Here is a 23700-nt window from a genome sequence, read left to right on the forward strand (position 1 = left end):
TCTCTCTCTCTCTCTCTCTCTCTCTCTCTCTCTCTCTCTCTCTCTCTGTCTCTCTCTATATCTCTCTCTGTCTCTCTCTCTCTCCCTCCCCCTCTCTCTCTGACACACACACACACACACGTGCACACAAACACACACACTTCTAATTAGTTAATTTATAATGAGAACAATTCCAAGCACCCCAGACAGTTGTGTCAGCTTAATGAAGCATTCTCCCTCTGCAGAAACCATATGGGAAGCCAGCTTATGATCAGATTGTTTGGCCTCTGAGCAAGGGGAATTGGTTATACGATTCCAATGATTAATGGCCACACACTCTGCAAAGGGACTCTTGTAGTTGTAGGTGACAGAGATACAAGGTCATCCTAGCCAAAGAGTAAGTGTGTTAAAAGACCCAACGGCACAATTGGAAAGTCTGTGAGGGAGCCTATTGTTAGGTCTCCAGTCCCGCAGCATTTTCTCTCTGTAGCTTCTTCCGTGAAGTAGAGACATTATCGTCTGCGGCTCCTGGCACAGATGTGTGACTGGCTCTTTTCTATCAGTTTCTACTAAAGGAAATCCCCAAAGAGATCCCTGATAATGTGGGCCTGGGTCTGACGTTGGGTCTATTAGCTCCAGGTAGGGAAGGGAGAGGTAGGGCACAAAGGCGCTCCCAGTGGTTCCCAATGATGATGTCAACTCACTGTAGGCTGCCATTGAGTCTGATTAGTGTGCCCGACCCTGAGGTCTTCTGGCTCTACTCTAGACTTGGCAGATCTACCTATAACCCCAGGAGCACAGGATTCCTGGACACTAGTAAATACCAGGGGCATATGAATACTCATTCTTTCATACTGTAAAAAATGTAAACAAATTTCATAATGTAAATAAAATGGTACTGCATTGTTTTTTTACTTTATATTTCACTAATTACTGGATTTATGATTGAATTTATTGCCCAACAGCAATGACCCTTCAGGATTTCCTGTGTGTAGCCTCAGTTTATTTTCCTATTGGCATGTGTGTGTGTGTGTGTGTGTGTGTGTGTGTGTGTATAAAGTAAAAAAAAATTCTGGGTACTAATTCTGTCTTGGTAAAATGTGTGCAAATATCTTCTTTAACTTTCCTTGTAACTATGTAAGGTACTGTTTTGTCCAGTAGCAGTAAAGATATACGAAATGCCAAACTGCTCCGTTTCATCCTCTTAGAAGCTACAGATCTCATATGTAATGTCCATGCATTGCTTGTAACAGGAGACTAGCTAGTTCTTGCAGCATCATTTTGTTAAATGTTTCATCATTAAGCCCTTTCCATCATAGCTGCATAGCCCCATGTAAGCAGCTTGGTTTCTGAGCTCCGTAGCCTATCCTGCCTTTCAGCCACAGTAGCATCTTAATTACTGTGACTTTCGACTACTTCTTTGTACCTTGGGGAGTGAGTTTAACCAGTTCTTTTCCAAGTTGTCATCATTCCATTTGGCATTCTATGGAATTCTATGTCTATTATAATTTTTTTTGTCAAGTTCCATGAAGTGCCTTAGTTTTGGGAATACCATAGTACTTTGATTTGTGACATTTAATCAGCTAGATGGAAAAATTATCATTATCAATGAATAATCTTACTCATAAGTAAAGAATTATTCTATACCCATCAAAATTTTTTAAGTTCTGTTAGAAGGACCCTGCTGTTTGAGGTTGCGGTCCTCCCAGTCCAGATAGCCATTCTGAGCTCAGCATTAAGTGCAGAACCCCTCCCCAGCAGGGCCTCCTACTCTCTGCCTGAGTCCATCTGGAGAGTGTCTATAGACATAGATGCCCCTAACCACATTTGATATATGACCCTTGACACGGCTCCCTGCCAGCTCTCCCTCCCTGTGTCTCTAGGATAATTAGGTACTGTGTTCCTGCTGTGTGTTATCAAATGTAAATCAAGCACCATTACAGCGCCTAGTTTCAACCAATTATGTACACCTATCCTGGAAGTCCCCCATCTGCTCCTCAAAGACTATATAGCCTTTGTTCTCCCTGAGCAAGGTTGAACTAGCTCCCTGAAGTGGTACCCGGAGTGTTTGATCTCCATTGTGCTCATGGTCTTCCGAGCTCTGCATCTCTCCTCCTGCTCCTCTTGCCTTGGTGGGCTAGCAAGCCCCACAGGGAAGAGGAGAACCACAATTTCTCCTTTTCAGGTGTATTATAAAGCATTAATTATATGGATTCTTCTAGAAAACTTAGAGAATGTGGTGCAATTGTGAGAGCTTTCCACTTACCTGTTGCCATTCTTTGTTTCTTAATAGGTGGGTTAACTACTTTGTATAATAACCCTGTATCTGACAACCTTGCTGGGATTTGCTTGGTATAATTTGTGGATTCTCCTGGATTAAAAAAAATTTTTTTTCAACTTTGGAAAGTAAGATTTTACATTCCTATTCTAATTATTGTAGTACACTCATTTTTGTTTCATTTTGTAGGCTCTGCAGTAGCTCTTTAAATAAAAATGCTAATGGAGGGCTCACTCAGTGATTGGGAATATTTCTGGAGGAAAGATATTCATGAGCTCAATTTTGATTCTAATTTTTCTCATAGTAATGTTACTTATCTCTGCTTATTTTAATTATGTTGGATTTTCCATGTTGAGTTTTCCTGCACTAGTGGCAATCACAGGTAATCCCATCCAGGTAATCCTAAGGAGGGAAATGAGGAGTATGGGAAGTTTGCTCATTATCTTAGTTCAAGAGTGCCATCTTCTGTTAGACCATTGAAGCAATGTTTAATTGACACCAGGGGTGGGGTAAGAAGTGGAGGCCTGCTGATGCTGCGATGCTGCTGTGTTACAGCTCCAGGGTTGTTCTTTTCTGATATCTTAGTTGCCTCTTCTGGTCCTTCCTGCTTGAAAACTGTGGTTCAAATCCTCCTATCTTAGCATCTCCCCACATCAGGGTGGGATTATGGCTTTGATTTAGCTCTATTGACAGGATTTTTAAAACCTATCCACATACAAACTGAAGCTTAAAGAGTCAAAGTCGAAACTGTAACAGATGCAAAGGTCTGGCTTTTATTTACAATTCTAGAATCAGAAAATACTAAAATGATTTCTATAACTAGTGGTTTTAAATTTTTTTATCTTTAACAAATGCTACTGCCAGAAGAATATATCTCTTGGCTAGTACTTGTGTGTGTTTTCATAATTTTGCTTTCAAGCTTTCTTTGAAAACAATTTTGTTAAGTATTAAAGCATATAGATTAGTCTATAAGAAATAGTGTGATATGCAACTTAGGGCCAAACAATATTAAATACTTTATTTTTCCTACTTTAATCCTTTTTTCTTCCTTTATTTTCTTTCTTCCTTCCCTCCCTCCCTCTCTCCTTCCTTCCTTCCTTCCTTCCCTTTTCCTTTTTTTCAAGTGGTCTTTCTCTCAGATTTCATTTACTGACTTGAAGGTTTAAAAGTTGGGCATCTGATCTATGTTATAATTTGTATTTATCCTTTGACAATTTCATGCATGTGTACAATTTACCTTAAGCACATCCAACCTCCTCACTACCCCTGGATCCCATGCGTATGTCTACCTTCCACCTTCTTTTTTTCCCCCTGCTTCTACTCCTCCTTCCTCCCCCTTTTTCTATTTTTTATATCAACCCATTGGTCACTGGGTCCAGTTATTGCTGCCTGCATTCTCATTAGTATAGGGCCATCCACCAAAGCATGGTCAAAGTCCCGAGGAAGAAAACTTACCTCCTTCCTCCAGCAGCCATCACTTGCCTTTAGCTCTTTCATGCTGGGACATAGGTTGATTTATTCTTGTATGTGTCGTGTCTTATGCTAATGACCACAGCTGCTGTGAGATCATGACTGCAGTGATGATGTCGTGTCTGGAAGACATCGTTACACAGAACTCTTCCCCATCTTCAAGATCTTAAATTCTTTCTGCCCCTTGCTTCCAGTATATCTCCTGAGCCTTGAGGTATATGGAGGGATGCTGACAGGTAACCAATTTAGACCTGAGTACAGTCACTTATTCTCTGTGCTTTTGAACTGTTATGAGACTCTGCATTGATTGCTTACTACTCACTGCAAAAAAGAAGCTTCTCTGACCAAGGTTGAGAGCTACACAAATTTATTGGTATAAACATAAATATTTACAAGGTAGTTTAATAACATGCCTAATTATCAAGACAGTAGTAGTAAGTTACTCCCTAGGGCCATTGACCTCCCCAACTATGGGGTTTTATCAGGTTTACAGCACCAGGCACGAATTTCCTTCTGTGGGGCCATCCTCAAATCCAACTGGAAAGCTATTGACTATAACAGTCATGCCACTATTGCTATGGTATAAGGAGGCTGATATCACAACATGCAGAGTCCGCTATTGGTAAGTCTATTGATGGCTTTTTTTCTCCCAGTGACTTACCATATACAGCATCTTCTAGTACTAAGAAAACTATCTAGCAGGGAGAGACTCCAGGTTAGTTATTTCATTTCCTCTGTGTCCTTCAACAAATGGCTTTGGCAAGATGATCTTACCATCTAGCTGTAGTGGACAACCAAAAGCAGTGACGATAGTTTGAGGTTTTTTTTCAGGGATCTTTGGGGACCTCCCTGACCAATAACTTCAGTAAGGGACTTCCCACATGCTGAGATTTTTATTTAATATCCCATGTCTTCTAGTAGAAGCATTGTTCCCCCCTTGCAGGCTACCTATGTTCGAACTTTTAAACTGTATTTTTAATTAGTTTGCAAGGCAGTAGGTTTTCATGAGATGTCTTCATACAGTCTTAATTTTAGTTAACCCACTTCTAATCCCTCCTCATCACTTTATCCCCTCTCTTTGCTTAAATCTTAAACATTAACATGGCCCCCTTATCTGTTATATCATATATGTTGTATTATATTATATGTTATATATATTATATTGTATTATATGTTCTATTATTCCTTTAAGGCTTTTCTCCCCTCATATGAATTTCTATATTTGTTCTTTCAATCATCAGTACACAAATGCAAGTGTGTATCAGAAGTATCTAGAGAGATTGTTAAACTCCAGAATGCTGAGCCTTGCCCATAGAAATTCTAATTCAGTAGACTTGGGGTAGGACCTAACTACAATCACATCCATAGGTTTTACATCAGCAGACTCAACCGATCATGGACTGAAAGTAATTGGAAGTAAGACAACTTTCTGCTGAACCTGTACAGATTTTTAAAAACCATTATTCCAGCAACCACGTAGTGTCTGAACTCCTGAGTTAACATCTACATTATGTTAAGTAGTATAAGCAATCTAGAGAAGATATGCAACATGTAGGTGGATGTACATGTGCTATACACAAATACAAAGTCCCAGAAGGGTCTTGAGCATCCATAGAGTTTGGTATCCACTGGGGTCTTCCTCCAAACCCAGGGAAGGCTGAATTCACATAAGTCTCAGGCCCCTAGGTGCTGCCACTGCTCAAGAAACAACACAGAAAGCTGGCAAGAATCAGTGGTTACCATTAGACTAAATCTACCATCTGTACCCATGAGCATGCCTGAGTTGGATTTTGTTGTTTTGAGATTCTTGTTTAATGCTCTTGCTTTGAAAAACAAAACAAAAACCAAGACATTTTCTTTGACCACCCATTCTTATAATATTGCTGGGAACACAACTATGGCTTCATTTCTATAGAAAATCACTTCTTCCTTTCCCAGAGCTCTAAAACAGAGAGACTCTTGCAAGTTTCTCTGGCCTTGTAACTGGGGTTCCCCAGTCTCCCTAATGTGCATATACAGTGAACCTAGGACCACTTCTCTTGCTCTTTATCTATACTTAAACTTCTTCTTTGTAGGCTTAGTATGTCAGCTTTTGTGGTTCTCGTAGCATGCGCCTTCATCTCCAGAACTCTAGGGACTTCTGTGTGAACTGGGCTACAGCGGCTTAGATACTTGGTGGAGGTTGGGGGCACTCTGTGATCTTAGCCACCTGGGTATCGACCACAATCTCTTTAGTGGGACATGAGGTCAAAGGCTTTTTCAGGCAGCAAGCGGGTGATGGAGAGAATCTGGAGAAATCAGAGCACCTGGAGATGCAGACATGGGTCTTGGTGGCGAGTTGTGAAGAATTAGAAGTAATGAAGGGCTGTTGCTGGTGGTAGGTCACACTGTGAAGAGGCCCTGGGGTGACTGGACTTGATTTTATCAGTGCCAATCTCCCCTGAAATGTGTTTGTTTCATGTTGGTATCTTCCTTTGGCAGGCATCTTTCTGACATCTTGGCTTTTCCATCCTAGGTGTTTTTTGACAACGTACTCTGAAGATTATGCTCCGCAATATGATTATCAACCACCTGTAAGTACAAAGACTCACATTCTAATCCTACCTGTGTACATGCCTCGTCATATCTGGTGCATGAGTCAGTCTTGGAGAGAAGGGACTGCTGAGACTTACGATGTCTTATATTTATTAAGAGATACTTGCTGCTTGGGAGAATCGATAGGATGTTTAATAGCTATGATTTATTTTGGAAATTAATGGACTTCTTAGTGGAGAAAATATTATACTATTGAAGACATATTAATCACTTTCTCCCTTGCTTGTTTATTGCCTCCACCCTGAAGGAAACTTACACCAAATGAAAACTACCTTTCTATTTACTTTTATCTGATGAGCACACACAAGTATGGGATTTAATTTAGCTCTGGAAATTGAGCATTGATTTTTTTGAAGTCCAGTTTACAGTTTTAAATATATTTATATTTTAACAATTAGACAATAGGACTGAAGGGAACATCTCCGCTTTAAGGCACTTGAGTAGTCTGAAAAGTGTTGGGTTCACCTCAAGAACAAAGAGTTGAAGGGAGAAAAAGAGAGAGAGAGAAAGAGAGAGAAGAGAAGAGAAGAGAAGAGAAGAGGGAGGGAGGGAGAGAGAGAGAGAGAGAGAGAGAGAGAGAGAGAGAGAGAGGGAGAGAGAGAGAGAGAGGAGGGGAGGGGAAGGGAAATGTATACAACAGAACCTAAATAAAAGTGGCTTCCTACTGGTTTTATCTTATGCATCTTGACCAGAAAAGTAGCTATGAGATAATGTTTAACAATTGAAAAAGAAGGGAAAATGCCATCATTCTCTCAAATAGTATGATTACTTACTTAGAAGAAGCAAGATATTAAACTGACAAGTATCCAAGTTGAGGAAAAGCTTTCCTTCATCCAACACTAACTAGTCAGTAAATTGTAAAGGAGAAAACCACACAATTATAATAACTCAACACGAAAAACTCTTTTGAAGAGAAATTTTCCAAGGTCAAGGCAAGAAAACAGACTTTCTAACTTGCAGCAGCTCCTCCTTCACCAAGAGGTGACTATTTCCCTGTCTCTAGAGCCTGGACTGGCAGGTGACTGATTTGGCCTTGTGCTAGCTACTTCATCCTTTGCTGTCCTGAGTAACCAGGGAGGGGTAAGGGGAGGAACACTGAAGGGCATGGCTCAAGATAGAGGAAACCATCTTGGGTACCCATCTTGGTTAAGGCTGGAGTCTAACTGCAGCTTCCAGTTGCTCTAGCTTCTGAGACACTCTGGAGGAGGATGGAGCTGTTGGGTTCTTTCCTTTGCTTGCTAAAAACAAAAGCAAAAGGTTCCAAGAGCCGAATAAAAGAGACAAGAATGGGAAACAAATTATTTTTAAAATGTACAAGTTTATTGTAACTAGGGCCTCAATGGAGTTTTGCCTTCTATCAGAATTTAAGATTATAGGTATTATTTGCAAGAACAAATAGAATAAGAAATATAACAATGTTTTGAAAAAATTGTAAAGCCAATTGAACTTTTACCAGTTTAGAGAAGAAAATAATTTATGATATCACTCTTATTGTAGCATTCTTACTCTCTTTTTTCTTATTGAAAATAACTCAGTACATAAAAACAGAAACTATGATAGCTTATGGGTAGATAAATTTAACACATATTGAAACAATTATTGCAGAGAAGTGTTAGAGACCCTACAGAAATGATCAAAGAATATATACAAGAGGTTTGTATGGTAAGAAATCCAATTAATTAAATATAGGGAAAAGATACCATTTAAAAGTAAAAAATATGAGTTAATTTGTTCTTAAAATAAAATTAGCAATATTTTTTCAAATAGTGAGGGCGAGACTAAGATGGGATGAAGTGGTGAGTTTGATTTATTTAGGAGATTATACACTTGGAGATTTCACCCTGCCTGGGAAGAAATTTGTCAGCTTATTTTAGGTTACCATTTAACCCAATAAAGTCTCCTTGAAGGCAATTTCTTTGAAGAAAAATAATTCAAAATAAAATATTACAAAATATGCTAGTCAGTGTGTTATTTATAATAGCAAAACTTGGAGAACGCATAACTAATAGCATTAGAGATAATATTGATACTTTATAACCACAGGTGGCGATGTGAAGCCTTAACATTGTTCAGAAATAGTTCTTAATAAATTTTCACTGAAGGTTAAAAATTAGCATAAACATGCATATTTCATGAAAGGTATCTGAAAATCTAGAGAAAACTTAAAAACATGGAGAAGTTCTCAAAATTGTTGGCAAAATAGACCATTGAATGAGAAATTTTGATGATTTTCTTTATCTTTATATTTTTTAGAAATTTCTACTGAAACAGGACCTATAATTTATAATTAAAAATTATAGTCCATCCTGTTATTAATTGAATTTTTGGGTTTGGTGTTGTTTAATTTCTTGAGTTCTTTATATTTTTTGGATTTTAACTCTCTGTCAGATGTAGGGTTGGTGCAGATCTTTCCCCAGTCTGTAGGATGTAGTTTTGTTCTGTTAACTGTTTCCTTTGTCTTACAGAAGCTTTTCAGTTTCATGAGGTTCCATTTATTAATTGTTGATCTTAGAACCTGAGCTGTTGGGTGTTATGTTCAGGATATTTTCTCCTGTGCCAATGAGTTCAAGGCTCTTCCCCACTTTTTCTTCTAATGGATTTAGTGTATCTGGTTTTATGTTGAGGTCTTTAATCCACTTGGACTTTAGTTTTGTGCAGAGTGATAAGTAAGGGTCTATTTGCATTTTTCTACATGTAGACATCCAGTTAGACCAGCACCATTTGTTGAAGATGCTATCTCTTTTCAATCGTATGGTTTTGGTTTCTTTGTCAAATGAAGGTGTGTGGGCTTATTTCTGGGTTTTGATTCGATTCCATTGAGCCACCTGTTTGTTTCTATGCCATAACCATGCTGTTTTCATTACTGTTGCTCTATAGTACAGATTGAGATCAGGCACGGAGATACCTCCAGAAGATCTTTCATTGTACAGGATTGTCTTGGTGATTCAGGGTTTTTTGTTTTGTTTTGTTTTCATCCCTAGAATCCACCTGGTGGATAGAGAGCACATACACACAAAAGTTGTCCTTTGACCTCCATATATGTCATGATACATGATTCTGCCTCCCACGATGAATAAATACAAGAAATTGTTTTAAAGCATAAGGAAATGAACACATTATTTCAAAATGAATTTCAGACCTATTCCCTTATTTTCAAAAGCTCTGTCTCTATCTTTAAACAAAGAACGTGTGAGTTCTAATCTCATGTATGCTGCAGTTACAAAATCCTAACTACAAGCACAGGTTGTAGCCCATCCCTCAGGGGAAGGTACAACAGTGGGAGCTTGAAAGAACTGGCCATATCATATTGTCTTAGTTACTTTTCTATTCCTCTGATAAGATGCTATGCAAAGACAGAGTTGATTTGGTGCTTAGTTTCAGAGGGTCAGAGTGTGAGCGTCATGGTGGGAGCATGGCAGCTGAGAGCTTACATCATTCTGATTTCTCTCTCTCTCTCCCTCTCTCTCTCTCTCTCTCTCTCTCTCTCTCTCTCTCTCTGTGTGTGTGTGTGTGTGTGTGTGTGTGTAGAGAGAGAGAGAGAGAGAGAGAGGAGAGAGAAGAGACAGAGGCATAGAGAACAGAGAGACAGAGACAGACAGGGACAAAGAGGAGAAAAGAGGGAGAGGAAGAAGAAAAGGAGGAGGAGAGTAAGACAGAGACTGGGAATGGCAAGCATCTTTTGAAACCTCAAAAATTGCTCCTAGTGACACACCTCCTCCAGCAAGGTGTACCTTCTAACCCTTCCCTAACAGTTACACTGACTGGAGACCAAGTAATGTAACTTATGAGCCCTTGGGGGTTATTTCCATCCAAACCACCACACACATATACAGTAAAGGCAGACAGAAACAAACGCTCCCATGCTACCTGCTTGCCCCCTTTGCTCAACTAGCTTCTCTTATTTTTATAGAGCTTAGGGCCTAGAGTAGAAAATGATGCTGCCCATGTTTAAGGTGGCTCTCCCATCCCAATAATCAAGACAATATCCCACAATCATGCTCACATACCAACTGATCTAGACAATTCTTCAGTAAGACTATATTTCCAGATATTTGAGTAATAAAAATTGGTCTTGAAGGCTTTTAAAGAAACAACAATGGCACAACATTGGGCGAGTGGGGAAGTGAGGGGATCTAGGAAGAGTTGGGGGTGTGAATGTGATCAACGTATGTGTACAAAACTCCTCACTTTGGGGGAAAATCTGTCTTCCCAGGCAGCTCCGTAGTTTGCATCAAGTTGACCATTAAAACCCACAAAGTTTGAAAGACAAAATATACCTTTAGAGAATGCAAGCTGTGCCGGGCATAATGGCGCATGCCTTTAATCCCAGCACTCGGAAGGGAGGCAGAGGCAGGTGGATCGCTGTGTGTTCAAGGCCACTCTGGTCTACAAAGCGAGTCCAGGATAGACAGGACCACACAGAGAAACCCTGTCTCAAAAAACAAAACAAAACAAAAAACAAAAACAAAAGAAAAAAGAAAAAAAGAAGAATGCGAGCTGTGTTCTTGGCATGCATAAGCCTTTAGCCATCCCTGCTCTTCACATTTTTGGCATTCCTTCTAATATTCCACTCTTTGCTCACTTCCACCATAGCTGCAAAACATGCCAGAACATTTGCTGGGCTTTAACTGTGGACTTTTGTTCATTCACTTCTATTTTGATGCCAAAGTGATTGATTTTGAGGGCTGATTTTCGTACTGCTTTTCACAACACTTTATAACAAATGCTTATGCTATTATATTATGGTAGAACAATAAGATAGTTTAAATTGTAACTGCCAATGGTCACAACACAAGACCTGCACTGGACTCTTACAATGAAGTTAACATGTGCATGACTCATAAAATACTGACAAAGAAAGCAGACTATGTTACCTTGCTGGAGAGTTCACCATGTTACCTTAGCATGAGTTGGCTTTGCCACTCATTTGGCCTATAACCTTTACATGTGCAATTCTTGGACAAATTTGAAAGCATTTAGACTCTTGTTCGATTTGGCTCCTTCTCAAAAATGGAGTTCCCTGAAGGCTGGAATTGCTTGAGTATACCAATTGCTGTGCAGAAGGTGCCTACCAGAGGCTTTCAGAAGGAGACAAGGCAAAGAATAGCTCATGAGAACAAGAACTGGGACAGAAAGTGAGTCTGGAACATGGTGGGGTTCTCCAGCAAGTAGCACCTCTGTAGACTACACTAGCACCCCAGTGTTTGAGAGGGGCACAGTAAGGAAACCACTGAAAAGTGAGAGAGAAAATATCCAGAGGTGCCTGGAATAGTCCAGAGCAGAGAGAAAAAGCACCAGCCTGGCGCTTGGAGAGATGGCTCTGTGGAAAAGAGTACTGGCTGTACTTTTTGAGGTCCTGAGTTCAATTCCCAGCAGCTACATGGTGGCTTACAATCATCTGTAATGAGATCTGGTGCCCTCTTCTGGCCCGTTGGCATGCATGTAGGTAGAACACTGTATACATAATAAATAAATAAATCTTTTTTAAAACACAGAAATGTTATAAGAATATATTTAAAAAATAATTAATTTAGAAGAAGAAGAGGAGGAGGAGGAGACAGGAGAGAAGGGGAGGCTGCTTCAGCCAATAATCCTCAAATGATGAACACAAGGCCTGCAGTTACAAAGGATACAATTGAGTCATATTTGTAACAAGTGGCTCAAAGAACGGCATCTCACATCAGACGGGTTCATTTTGAATACTCATCTGCTGCATTATTACTAAGATTTAACCTCTACAGAGTGTAGAACTCCAAGTATGGAGCATAGATTTCCCAATATATAATTCTAATGGGATGGTTTCACAGGGTGTTTATGAGGTGAGCTAGCACAGGTGCACAATTAGGCAGGCGCCCTAGGCACATGTGTATTATTCCTCTCTATCTCCCTCCCTTCCTCCTTATCTAGTCCTCTCATTTCTTCCAAATTCTTTTTTCCTTTATTTAAAATAGATTTTTTTCTCATATTGTATATCCTGATTACAGTTTTCCCTTCTTCTATTCCTGCCAGTTCCTCCCCATTTCCCCTCCCATCTGACTCCACTCCTTTCCTGTCTCTCATTAGAAAACAACCAGGCTTCTAAAGGATAAAATAAAATAAGCTAAAACAGAAATTAACATATTGAATAGGGAAAAACAAACAAAAAGAAGAGAAAGAGACCAAGAAAAGGCACAAGAAGCAGATATACACCCAGAGACTTACTCATTGCACACTGAGAAATCACATAAAAACACAAAACTGAAAGCCATAATATATACAAAAAGGACCTATGGGGTGGGTGGCAGGGAGAGAGAGATGGGGGGGGGGGGAGAGAAGGAGAGAGAGAGAGAGAGAAAAGAAGAGAAGAGAAGAGAAGTGGAGAGGTGAGGAGAGGAGAAGAGAGAGAGAAATATGCATATAAATAAAACACAAAATTAAAAAGCCCTGACATGGCATTTTCAGACAAGGAAGCTACAAAGAGTGGTCCATGTGTGAGAGTCAATATGTGATTTAAGCTGTAATAGTGTTTCTTTTATGAACTTGGGTGCCTTTGTGTTTGAGACATAGATGTTAAGAATTGCGAGGTCCTCTTGGAGAATTTTATCTTTGATGAGTATGTAGTGTCCTTCCTTATCTCTTTGGTTTATTTTTGTTTGATGTCTACTTTGACAAATATTACAGTGGCTATATCAGCTTGCTTCTTAGATCCACTTACTTGGAATTTCTTCTCTGATTTTACCCTGAGATGATGTCTATCCTTGATATTGAGGTGTATTTTTTTTTTAATGCAGAGACAGGTGGAGCTTGTTTTTGCATCAACACTGCTAGTCTCTTTTTATTGGGAAATTGAGACAAATGATGTTGAGATATATCAGTGGACGTGATTGTTGATTCCTGTTGTTGTTACTGGTGTGTGTGTGTGTGTGTGTGTGTGTGTGTGTGTGTGTGTGTGCGCGCGCGCACTCACATGTGCTTACTCTTTTTTGATTGCTGGTCTGAGATTAATTATTCCCTGTGTTTTCCTGTGGGTAGTTAACCTCTGAAGGTGGAATTTTCCTTCTAGCACTTTCTATAGTGCTAGGGATGTTTAAAGATACAGCTTAAATTTAGTTTTATCATGAAATATCTTCTTTTCTCTGTATATTGTGTTGTGACTGAAAGTTTTGCTATGTATAGTAGTCTGGGTTGGCGTCTGTGGTTCCTTAGAGTCTGCCATACATCTGCTCAGGCCCTTCTGGCTTTTAGAGTCTCCAATGAGAATTCAGGTATTATTCTAATAGGCCTGCCATTGTATACTATTTAGTCTTTTTTAAAATATTCTTTCTTTGGTCTGTATGTGTAGTGTTTTTGATTATCAAGTGTTTTGGAGAATTTTGTGGCCAAGTTTGGTGTGTTCTGTGTGTTTCTTGTACCTTCATAGGCGTTACCTTCTACAGTTAGGGAAATTTTCTTCTATAATTTCATTGAAAATTTTTTTGTGTCAGAATATTTTTAAATTTTACATGTTCTTGGATTGAGGTATCCATTTCTTTTGTCACGCCTTTAATGCCTGAGATTTTCTCTTCTATCTCTTGTATTCTGTTGGTGAGAGTTGCCTCTAAAGTTCCTGTTCTATTCATTTCCTTCCACCATTTGTTCAGTCATTTCCTCTTTAAAGACCACTAGCATATTTGTAAAGGCTATTTTAAGGTTTGTTTTGTGCTTCAGCCATGTTGCACTCTGCAAGTCCTACTGTATTAAGATTGCTGGGACCTAGTGGAGACGTATTGTCTTGCTATTATGATTTTGTTTTTATTATAGAGTCTTGGCATCTGGGTTTGTGACGATGGTAATTCTAGGTACTGATCACTGGTCTTGGTCTTTGTTGGGTGGGTGTTTTGTTCCTTGTTTTCTGTTGCCCTCTCCTGTTCTTAGGGGAATGTGGTAGCTGTGTGTTGCCTGGTAAGGAATTCTTCCAGGTTGTGGCCACTAGAGGTTCTGTTTCTAGGTATTGGACATTGACACTTAGAAACAGAGATGGGGGAGAGGGGTGCAGACAGGAGAGGATGATGGAGTGGAGGAGGGAAGAAAGCAGTTCTACAAGTATTTGCTTAGTTCCCTGAGAACTGGGGCAGAGAGGAAGGAGAGGCCACAACAGGTAGTTGGCTACAAAGCTAGGGATGAGACTGGGGCATAGGATATGGAGGGCAGGAGGGAGAGTGACTATCTGAAGCTTGCCTACTTGCTCATCTGGCCCTACTTGCTTCTCTTGACAGACTTGGCTGATGGGTTCACAGAGAATGTCTGCTGGGCTTGGGGCTTGGGATAACTGGAGGGGGTGGAATTCTGAAGGAGAAGATCTAATGATCTGCTAGGAATGGGGTCAGATCGCAAGTGGGCTGCTACAGAATTGGGGGTAGGGCTTGGGGTTGGGTTTGGAGAGCAGATGGAGAGGTGAAGACCTGCAGGTAGCCCGCCTGCTTCCCGCCAAGTTCCAACCTCTTAGTTCAATTGTTTGAGATGACGTGACCTTGTTCTCGTTGACTCTGTTCCATTAGAAAAGTATTTGTTTTATTACCAAGTAGTTTTTTTAAAGACCTGGGCAGACATTTCATTCTGTCAATTTGAAAACTGGATAATACATGTTATAATTTTCTGTTCATTTGGTGAGTCACTGATATTCTAGGGTTGTGTTTCAGGAAAGTCAGATTCCAAAGTGAGTTTGTGTCATATCTTTTCCCTAGAAAGATGTCACAGTTGTCCTGATTGCAATGTTCCTCCTAACAGTAGTCAGCGTCCATGTATCTTTGCCTCTAGGCGAGGTCAGAGAGTTTGGGACTATGAGAGATTTTACTTTCTTTTCAACTGATTCATTTCTACAGGAACACACCTGCCTTCTATAAAGGGGAAATATTTTAAAAATTGCGAGCCTTAGGCTTTGGATTTACATGCAACATGTTGTGTCATATGGTTATAAATACAAATCATTGTCAGAGAAAAATGTCCTCGCATAATATGGACTGAAGAATAAAAATTGATATGTGTGTTTCAGATGCTTTGCTATATTTCAAAACTGTAGCAATTTATATTTGTGCTCGCAGCCTCAGCATCTTTATACCTTCTGTAACAATTTCCTTGTGATTGAATGTCTGGACGTACACAAATTTCCTTTAGAAAATTATTAAGTAAAGATAAATAGTAAGTACTTCTTAAATATATAGCAAAGCACATCCTACTAGTTACATATTTATTCTTGCTATATTGGCTGAATACTATTATTTTTGTAACATAACCATTGAGCAGTAGGAGCCAATTCATGTGATGTCTGGTGAAGAAATGAGTAAGCTGTCACCCAGTGTCACCCAGGGTAGGTAAAGCAGATTCTTGCTCATTTCCTCCCATGCTGCTCTGTATATGTGATTAGAAGATGTCACTAGGAGGAGGTGGGGGGTCTTCATTTAGGTGCACTGGAACCATGGAGTTTTTATCCATGATGTATACTAAAAATAATAAAATAAAGTCTCATAGGCAATCTATAAAATACATGTACTTTGGTTTTGTCCATGTGACAAGTCACATCACTCACATCAGATGCTTGTTGCTTCAAATGCCTTTTAAGAGTAAAGGAGGTCCCCAAAATGAATACACTTATGGGCATCCTAGGGAAGGGTGGCTTTTGCTGTCCTAATGCCAGGTGGATAATGGCTGTCTTTACAGTCCACACAAGGTTAGTTCACAGTGACTGATTTGGCCAGGAAATAACCCATTATGCATGTTTATGGATGAGCTGGATGGAGGGGCTGAGACTGCTTTCAAATTATGATACAAAATTAGGCAGTTAACAATGTTCCAGAAGGCTGGTCACCCACTAAGAACGACCTTGGGGAGAAAAACCTATCAAATTAGAAAGGAGTCAAGGAACCAGAACGAAACCAGGAAGAGTATAACCACAGAATGTCCTATTGGATGGTTTGGAAAACTTGGCTGAGGATTAGGTACGCAGGTTGATTAAGGAACAGCGGTGTCATTCTGTCAGGGAAAACTGATGCAGGAGCTAGGGGTACACTGGGGATACCCACATAACCTCTGGCAGAGTCAGTGTGGTTTATTCACAGAATACTGGTGACTGAACCATGCTCCTTCATCGTAAAGAATGAGATTGTAGCACCCAGGAAGCGCAGGGTGTGCGGTGGTACGGTCTCGGGCAAGCCTGTTATGTAGAGATGGTGTGTCAGTCTGTAGGGTAAAAGCATGCCATTTGTCTTCCAAGTAAGTGAAGGTCAGTTGGGAAACCTGCTCACTGAGAAGCCTGTTGTAACATCCTGTCCTGTCTTGCTATGATTCATAGAAGAGAAAGAAGAAAGCAGAACAAAAGGATGGGAAGAAGAAACCTCCTCAGCCAGTTTTCCCCAGGCTAGCCTTTCGTAGGATCTTGCTGCAGCTTCAGTAGGTTCCAGTGTCTACAGTACAGGGCTGGTTAGCCCCCAGCACTCCTTTCGTCTCTGCCTTTTATCAGCATGTTTAATTGAACTTCCTTAACCCTTTTCTGAGCAGCCTATGCTAAGGTCCCTAGAAATGTACTCATCCCACTGTGTTTTGTTAGGTCTTGCTCTGTCACTTCTTTCAAAGTTAGTGTTATTGGCTCCCACTGAATTCTTCAACTTCCCCGGTCCTCCTAGAGCTACAGTAGTCTCCTTACCCACTTCTGCTTTTTTAGGCCCAGCCATGGGTGCCCTTAACATTTTGGGTCCCCGAACACTGCTCCTCCAATTTTACCCAACCTTAGAGAAGTCATCTGCCCTGTTAGCTCTGTACCCGTCATTCTGGGGGTACAGTTTTTGGTTGTTAAATAATTTAAATATTATAAGAACATTTCGGTAAATGCACAGGGATACGCATGCACATAGGCTCTGTTGGGGTCAGCAGTTGCTTATCCTCTGGAAATAGGCACCTGAACCATGTTTCTTTATCGTAAATAAATTGACATGTAAGCCAGAGCAAGGGCGCGTAGCTATGACACAGTTTCCAACCTCGGAGGAAATGCATGGGGTACAGTTACGTAACCCACAGTTTACAACAGATAGCATCCATGGGTCCTGTAACGTTCCCTGCAGCTATTTGTCCCCTGCCGATGATCACTGCTGCGTGTAGGGCACTGACTTCTCTCCAGGCCATCTGTCCCACTGCACCGTCTTCCAAATAAACATTTTGTACTGATGCAATCTCAAATTAGAAATGTCTAAAGTGTGACTCATAATTTCCCCCCAATAGAACACATCCTCCCCCATCCCTGTGCCTTATTCTTTTTAGTGGTGTTACAACTCTCCCCACCATGCAGACTTGATGCTATGAATCATCTTTGATTCTTTGTGCCCAGTTAGCCACGAAAGTGCTCTAAGCTCCTTCTGTGAAATGCCCTTTCTCTAGATTCTGTGGGAATGTCAGTACAATAATACTTATTACTACACACAAAGCACGTGCTTCCCAGTCCTCATCCACCTGCACAGCTCAGAAAGATCCATCAAATCCTAGTTCTGCCTCGGAGAAACAGACGGAAACCATGGTCTTTATAGCACCGAATACTGTGCTCGCCAACAATGTATAGTTATTCAAATGTCTGTTTCTATATATAATTCTATTTTTAAAAATTGATGTTTTGTGTGTATGTCTACGTGGGGGTGTTGGATCCTAGAGTTACAGACAGTTGTGAGCTGCCATGTAGGTTCTTGCAATTGAACTTGGGACTTGGGCCCTCTGGAAGAGCAGTCAGTGCTCTAACAACTGAGCCATCTCATACACACACACACACACACACACACACACACACACACACACACACATATATATATATATATATTCACCTATATAATTCTAAACTCTTCCTACAACCACTAAGGAAATAATAGACAAAAATTTTAGCTCTTCTGTTAGAGTGTTGAGTGCATGATAATTGTCTTCAGCTTGTGTCCGAGGAGGAGGTGATAGCCAGCCTTCTTCCCAACCCTATCACTGTGGATGACACCTCTCCCCACATAAAACCTTCTTTTAGTGCCACAACTTTGTTACCATACAAAGTATTCTAAGTCTTTTCCTCTCTCCCATTTATCCATCTCTCTCTCTCTCTCTCTCTCTCTCTCTCTCTCTCTCTCTCTCTCTCTCTCTCTCTCTCTGCCTTCTTGTCCTTCTCTATCTACTTGAAATTGTTTGTAGAGACAGGATCTCCCACTGTAGCTCAGGCTAAACCCAAGTCAGACAGTCCTTGAGCCTTAGCCTCCTAAGTGAGGCCACTATAGTACTGGTCCACTGTATGCAGCTCGGTCTCTCTGGAAAATACTCTCACTTTCTCAAACATCATCTTTGCCCTGTGTGCCACGAACTCATGAATCAGAGCCGAGACTATCTTTTCAAGGTCCTTGTTGTGATCTTGGCCTGGCTTGTGTCAGGAAACCTGGCTTTCAGAATCACAATCCCCTTATCAGAATGGTTCCCTGTGCCAAAGCGAATCATGCAACCCACATGGTTTATGCCAAACACTTGTTTTTTTTCTTCTGGACGTATGAGATTTTGGTGCGTGCTGAGGTTGGATGTGCCCAGTGCCCAATGAGAACCCTGGGCATGTGTTTCTAGTGAGCTTGCTCTGGGCAGAAGCTTTGCCCTTGTCAGCTCGCTGGGGTAGCAGTCCAGAGGTCTGCACCTGCTGTCCTCTGGGCTTTAGCCCATGCACCTGTTCTCTGTCATTATTTTGCTTTCTGTCCTTTTGAGATAGATAGCCGCAGTGCTCTGTAGAGCTCTAGCTACCCAGCTACGAGTCTTCCTAGAAAATCATCACACTCGAGGGGGATTTGAGGTTCCTGATCCAACTTACGCTTCTCTCCCAAAAGAGAAGAGAAAGAAATGTGATAAAAATGCCTATACTCGGTGTCCCCCGCCCCCTACCCACACACATGGATAGATGCCCTTTGCTAGAAGCAGGGTATGTTTCCTGCCCTGGGATCTGGGTGAGCTGTGCCTCTGCTGGAAATGGTGCTGTGTGGCTTTGATTTACACCAATGCCCATTCCTCCTGATTTGCTTTGTGTCACGTTCATTCTCAGGACTTGGCCACCACCGAGGAAGCTGAAGCAAACACACAGGAAGGGCCTGTGCAGTCATTCTAGCCGGTAGCCCAGGGCAGATCCCAGTGGAAACCTACCATCAACTACCAGCTACAGTAGTAAGGTGATGCTCCCAGGCCCTAGCCCTCCAGGAACCCTCAGTTTCAGGTTATCCCAGCTGATGCCCTACACATTGTGTTATATCTTTGCTGTACCTTGTCTGAACTCCTGGCCCAAAGAAAGCAGTTTACATGTGGTGTTCTCTATCTGTTCCCATCTCTGGCAAGGCACTTTGGTCCACCTGGTGCTCTTTCCTTGTTGTCATCAGTGTCTAACGTAGATCACTGCTGTAATTCACAGCCTTCTTCCTTCCTGAGTATAGTTGGAGATGGCTTGGCCGTTTTCCATTCTCATTGGTACTATAGATGCCACAGAAGCCTCTTTGACTCACGTTTTTGTCTCTACTCCATCACGCACCTCTGCTTTCTTACTACCCCCCTTTCAGAACTGCAGCTACTTCCCATATCTTCGCCACACCATGATACCCAAAGTGGCTCAGGATCATGACTTATTTATTTGCTTGTTTGTTTGTTTGTTTGTTTGTTTTTCAAGACAGGGTTTCTCTGTGTAGCCTTGACTATCCTGCACTTGCTTTGTAGACCAGGCTAGCCTCGAACTCACAGCGATCCACCTGCCTCTGCCTCCCAAGTGCTGGGATTAAAGACGCGCACTGCCACCACCCGGCAGGATTGATGACTCTTAGAGGTCCTTTCTGCTTAACCACCCAAAGCAAGTAAAAGGCAGTGTGAGAGGTCACCGATGATAAGAGTTCTCAACTGGATTGGGACCAGGAGAACTCTAGATTTTTCTTTTCTTCTCTACTATACTTCTTCCTGTTTAGAAGAAAGGGACCCTCCATAATTAAAGAACAGGGATGGGGAAACACTGGCCTTTTCTGCTGTCCTGATTTTCTTTCTCACCTTCTCTTCCTAAGGATTCCCAGATAGACTGTTTTCTTCTCTCCCCAAGTCATCTGTAAGCCATTGGAGTAAAAAGTGTTTTCTGTATACATTGAAGGGAACCCTATGGCCCAGGGGTTGATCACTGGAGTGTTCTAACTCCTCCAGCCTGTGCATTTACAACGAGGCTAATATCTTGCTGAAAAAAAGAACTTTGTTTTCCATGCAGCAAGTCAACATTGCTTTGGTCTTTGACTGGTATTGTCCTGAAACACATTTTAAACTCCCTTTGAGCAAATGAGTGGGAACATACACTGAGGTAAAAACACACTAATTTTTATATTATCCCCTTGCGTTTATTGACTTGCATGGCACTCCAAATGGCTTGCTTGTTTGGAACTCCCATTATCCTGGCTTTGTCCTCATATCTGAGCTGCAGTCATTGTGGGGTCCCTGCTTTTTTCTCACGTTCCATCTCAGGGTTTTTGTTTTCTTTAAAAAGAAACAAGCTCTGCTTTGCTTCCTACTAGAAATTTAAGCTTTCTAGTTCCAATCATTTTTATTTGTTTCTGAATGCCTATTTTGCTCACCTGCTCTGTATGTGGACCTTTCTGATTCCCAGTCATCTACCTGTGACAAACCATTTGCCTTCACTCTCTCTTTCTAGTGAATAGTTTTGACTCATTTCCTTGTTCCAAGGGCCTCAGGATTCTCATGTCACATGAGAAACTATGTCAAGATGCTTTTAGCAAGATGCACAAAATCCAAGGAGTAAAAGCAATCAATTGGGCTCACATTTTTGAAACGTTAGACTTTGGGAAAGGATCAATACAATAATGTATCCTGTTTCTTACTGACTCTTCAAGCCACCTTTTACAAGTGTTGGCTTTAGGGGTTGGAGAGACCTTGGGCTTAATACCACACTGAAAATAAATAAAAAGAAAAGGAAAAACTTGATTTCATGATATATTGGCTGCAGGGGGGTGGGGGGTGGGGTGCTTCCAGTAGCGATCTGGTCTATACGCTTTCTGGTTTAGGTTGGCAAGGTTCCTAATGGCCTACTCTAATCTTTTAAGACCTGCTGACTTGAGAATGGGGCACAAAGACACCAATTTTCTTAGTCCACTTAGAGTCTATTTCTACTTCTGGGCTGAGGCCACCCTACTTCACACTGGCAGCTACACGCTGGGAAAGGGGACTCCGGGCAACATGGGAGAGTGTTCAACACTTTTGTGTCAAAAATTAAGCTCAGGTCCTCATTAGTTCCCTGACCACTCTGGTCTCTTGAAACCAACAACAGCAGGGCTATTTATGCCGCAGAAGCTGGCTACTGTTACCCACTGTCTCCTTTGTTGAACTGGCAGGCGTGCTGGATTGCGAGTCAACAGGCACTTTTATCTAGTTTCTCTCACTTCAGAATCACCCTCATCAACGCACATGTTGATTTTAAACCCTTTTGCTAACATTAATCCACATACCACACAATCCATCCCTTTTAAGTACTCGGCTTGTTTCATTTTGAGCGATGTTTTCACTCATGTCATGGCATCCATTAGCATTTTCTTTCTCTTGGTTCTGAGTAATATCTGTTTATCCATGCATCAGAAAATGCCCTCTGAGTTACTGAGACCCAATTTTAACCAGTTCTCGAATCCAGTCTTCTCTATATCTAGTCCTTTAATATTTATGCTGCCAGACTCATTCTTCTTATAACTCTTTGACATGCCATTTACCTCATAAAAATACATTGTCCTCTCAGCCTATGAGACGCTAAAGGAACACACTGATCTTGTGTTTGAAACTCTCTTCAGGTTGACTCCAGGAAGAAAAGGAATGAGAAGATTCTGATTCTTCTGAAGGGATAATTTTGTTCAGTAATACAAAATCTCATTTAAGATACTTGTATTTGATTGATGGACCATCAATCCATGAACCCCTCCATCTAGCTCTCCTTCCTTCTAACCAACCAACCAACCAAGCCATAGAGAAGTCCCTCCATCCTGAAAGTGCCACACAATGACAAGAGCCAAATCCCAAACCATGTTCAAACAGCATCACAGATATTGTATGGCTTTGTGATGTCATAGTTTAGACCCTTCTCATCTCCTAAAAGCTTCTGGAGCAACACTGGTCTTAAGTCAGATGTGGTTTGTAACCAGCCTCAGCTAGTTAGCACTGGCTTCCTTTACCCACTCTCCTGGAGTTTTAGGAAAGCCTTTATCTATGTGCAAAATGAGAGTAAGATTCAAACCCAGTATCCCATTATGGACCAGAAGATATCAACTCTAAAATATTTGTGCTCAGCCCATAGTGGGCACACCACAGTTAAGTGGACATTATGGGTGAACATATGGTTAAAATGTCAACAAAAAAACCTAAACCTAAGATGAAGGTGTGTCTTTGGTGTTCTTAATGGTTTTATAGCTTGGGAAGTTTCATTCCAATCTTGCTCTGGGGCTTTAAAATTAGAACTGACTTAAAGCAGGAAGCAGGAGATGAGTTTTCATGAGTCTTCCATCACTCCTGGAGTAGCCAGAAAGAACCAGTGTATCCTTGGGAAATGATCGATAATAGCATCATATTTATCCCTATGAAGCTTAAAGTGGCCTAAAGATAAGCATCTTAATTATATTGGGTTGTTTTGAGTCCAATTTCTAATAGGAATGAGCCTTGGAGCTTGACATCTACCACTGTGGGAAGCATGATTTCATAATTATCAAAGATTTAACACGAGATACTGTTCTTCATAATAATCCTGACTCATCAACAAAAGGTGTTTAAAAAACATAGTTAACTCTGATTATGTTAGTTTTATTTAGATTACCATAGTGTTTAAATTGGCCTCCATATTTGTACTTAGTTTAGAAACTTTTTACATGCATACTTTTTAAAGTCTTATAAATCAAACTGCTGTGAGCTAGATTCTTCTTTCTGGATTGGAAGTATTTATAAATCCGTAGCAAGTGTTTGGTTGTGCTTCATTAAACAGTTTTTGAAAATTCACTTTTAGTTATAAGAACCAACTTTTGGGGCATGTTCCTTTGAGTATATATGTCAGTCACTGAATATTATTTTTTTCTCATTGTAGGCTTGTCCACGTCAAGATGAGTGCTCCACAGTCTACAGGAAGTGCCGTTCTCAGTTCACAGACCTAAATGGCACCAAAAGATTTGGCATCAACACATGGCATGACGAGAGTGGGATTTATGCTAATTCAGAGGCAAAACAAAAACTCTACGCATTGGCTGAAAATCCTATTGTCCCTTGTCAGCAGCAATATATGCAATCAGACCCTCAAACTAATGAAAATTAACAAATGTAGCAGATAAGTTTCCTTAATAAACATAAGGTTTTCCATTCTAAGGAAA

General features: G+C 40.8%; 1 protein-coding gene across 2 annotated transcripts in view; it reads left to right on the forward strand.

Moving 5' to 3' along the window:
• Positions 1–23700, forward strand: part of CFAP95 (cilia and flagella associated protein 95) — an 86636-nt gene extending 62936 nt beyond the window's left edge. Inside the window, exons 5-6 of one of the 2 annotated variants that reach the window (XM_084774071.1) lie at positions 6243–6300; positions 9200–9367. In XM_084774071.1, coding sequence (XP_084630197.1) covers positions 6243–6300; positions 9200–9352 — 211 coding nt within the window. In that variant the 3' untranslated portion in view covers positions 9353–9367. Of the gene's footprint in view, positions 1–6242; positions 6301–9199; positions 9368–23420 lie in introns of those variants that run through there. The other variant, XM_084774070.1, reaches the window with a different exon arrangement.

The sequence above is a fragment of the Acomys minous genome (assembly GCF_964271855.1).
Source record: "Acomys minous genome assembly, chromosome: 2".
NCBI lineage: Eukaryota > Metazoa > Chordata > Mammalia > Rodentia > Muridae > Acomys > Acomys minous.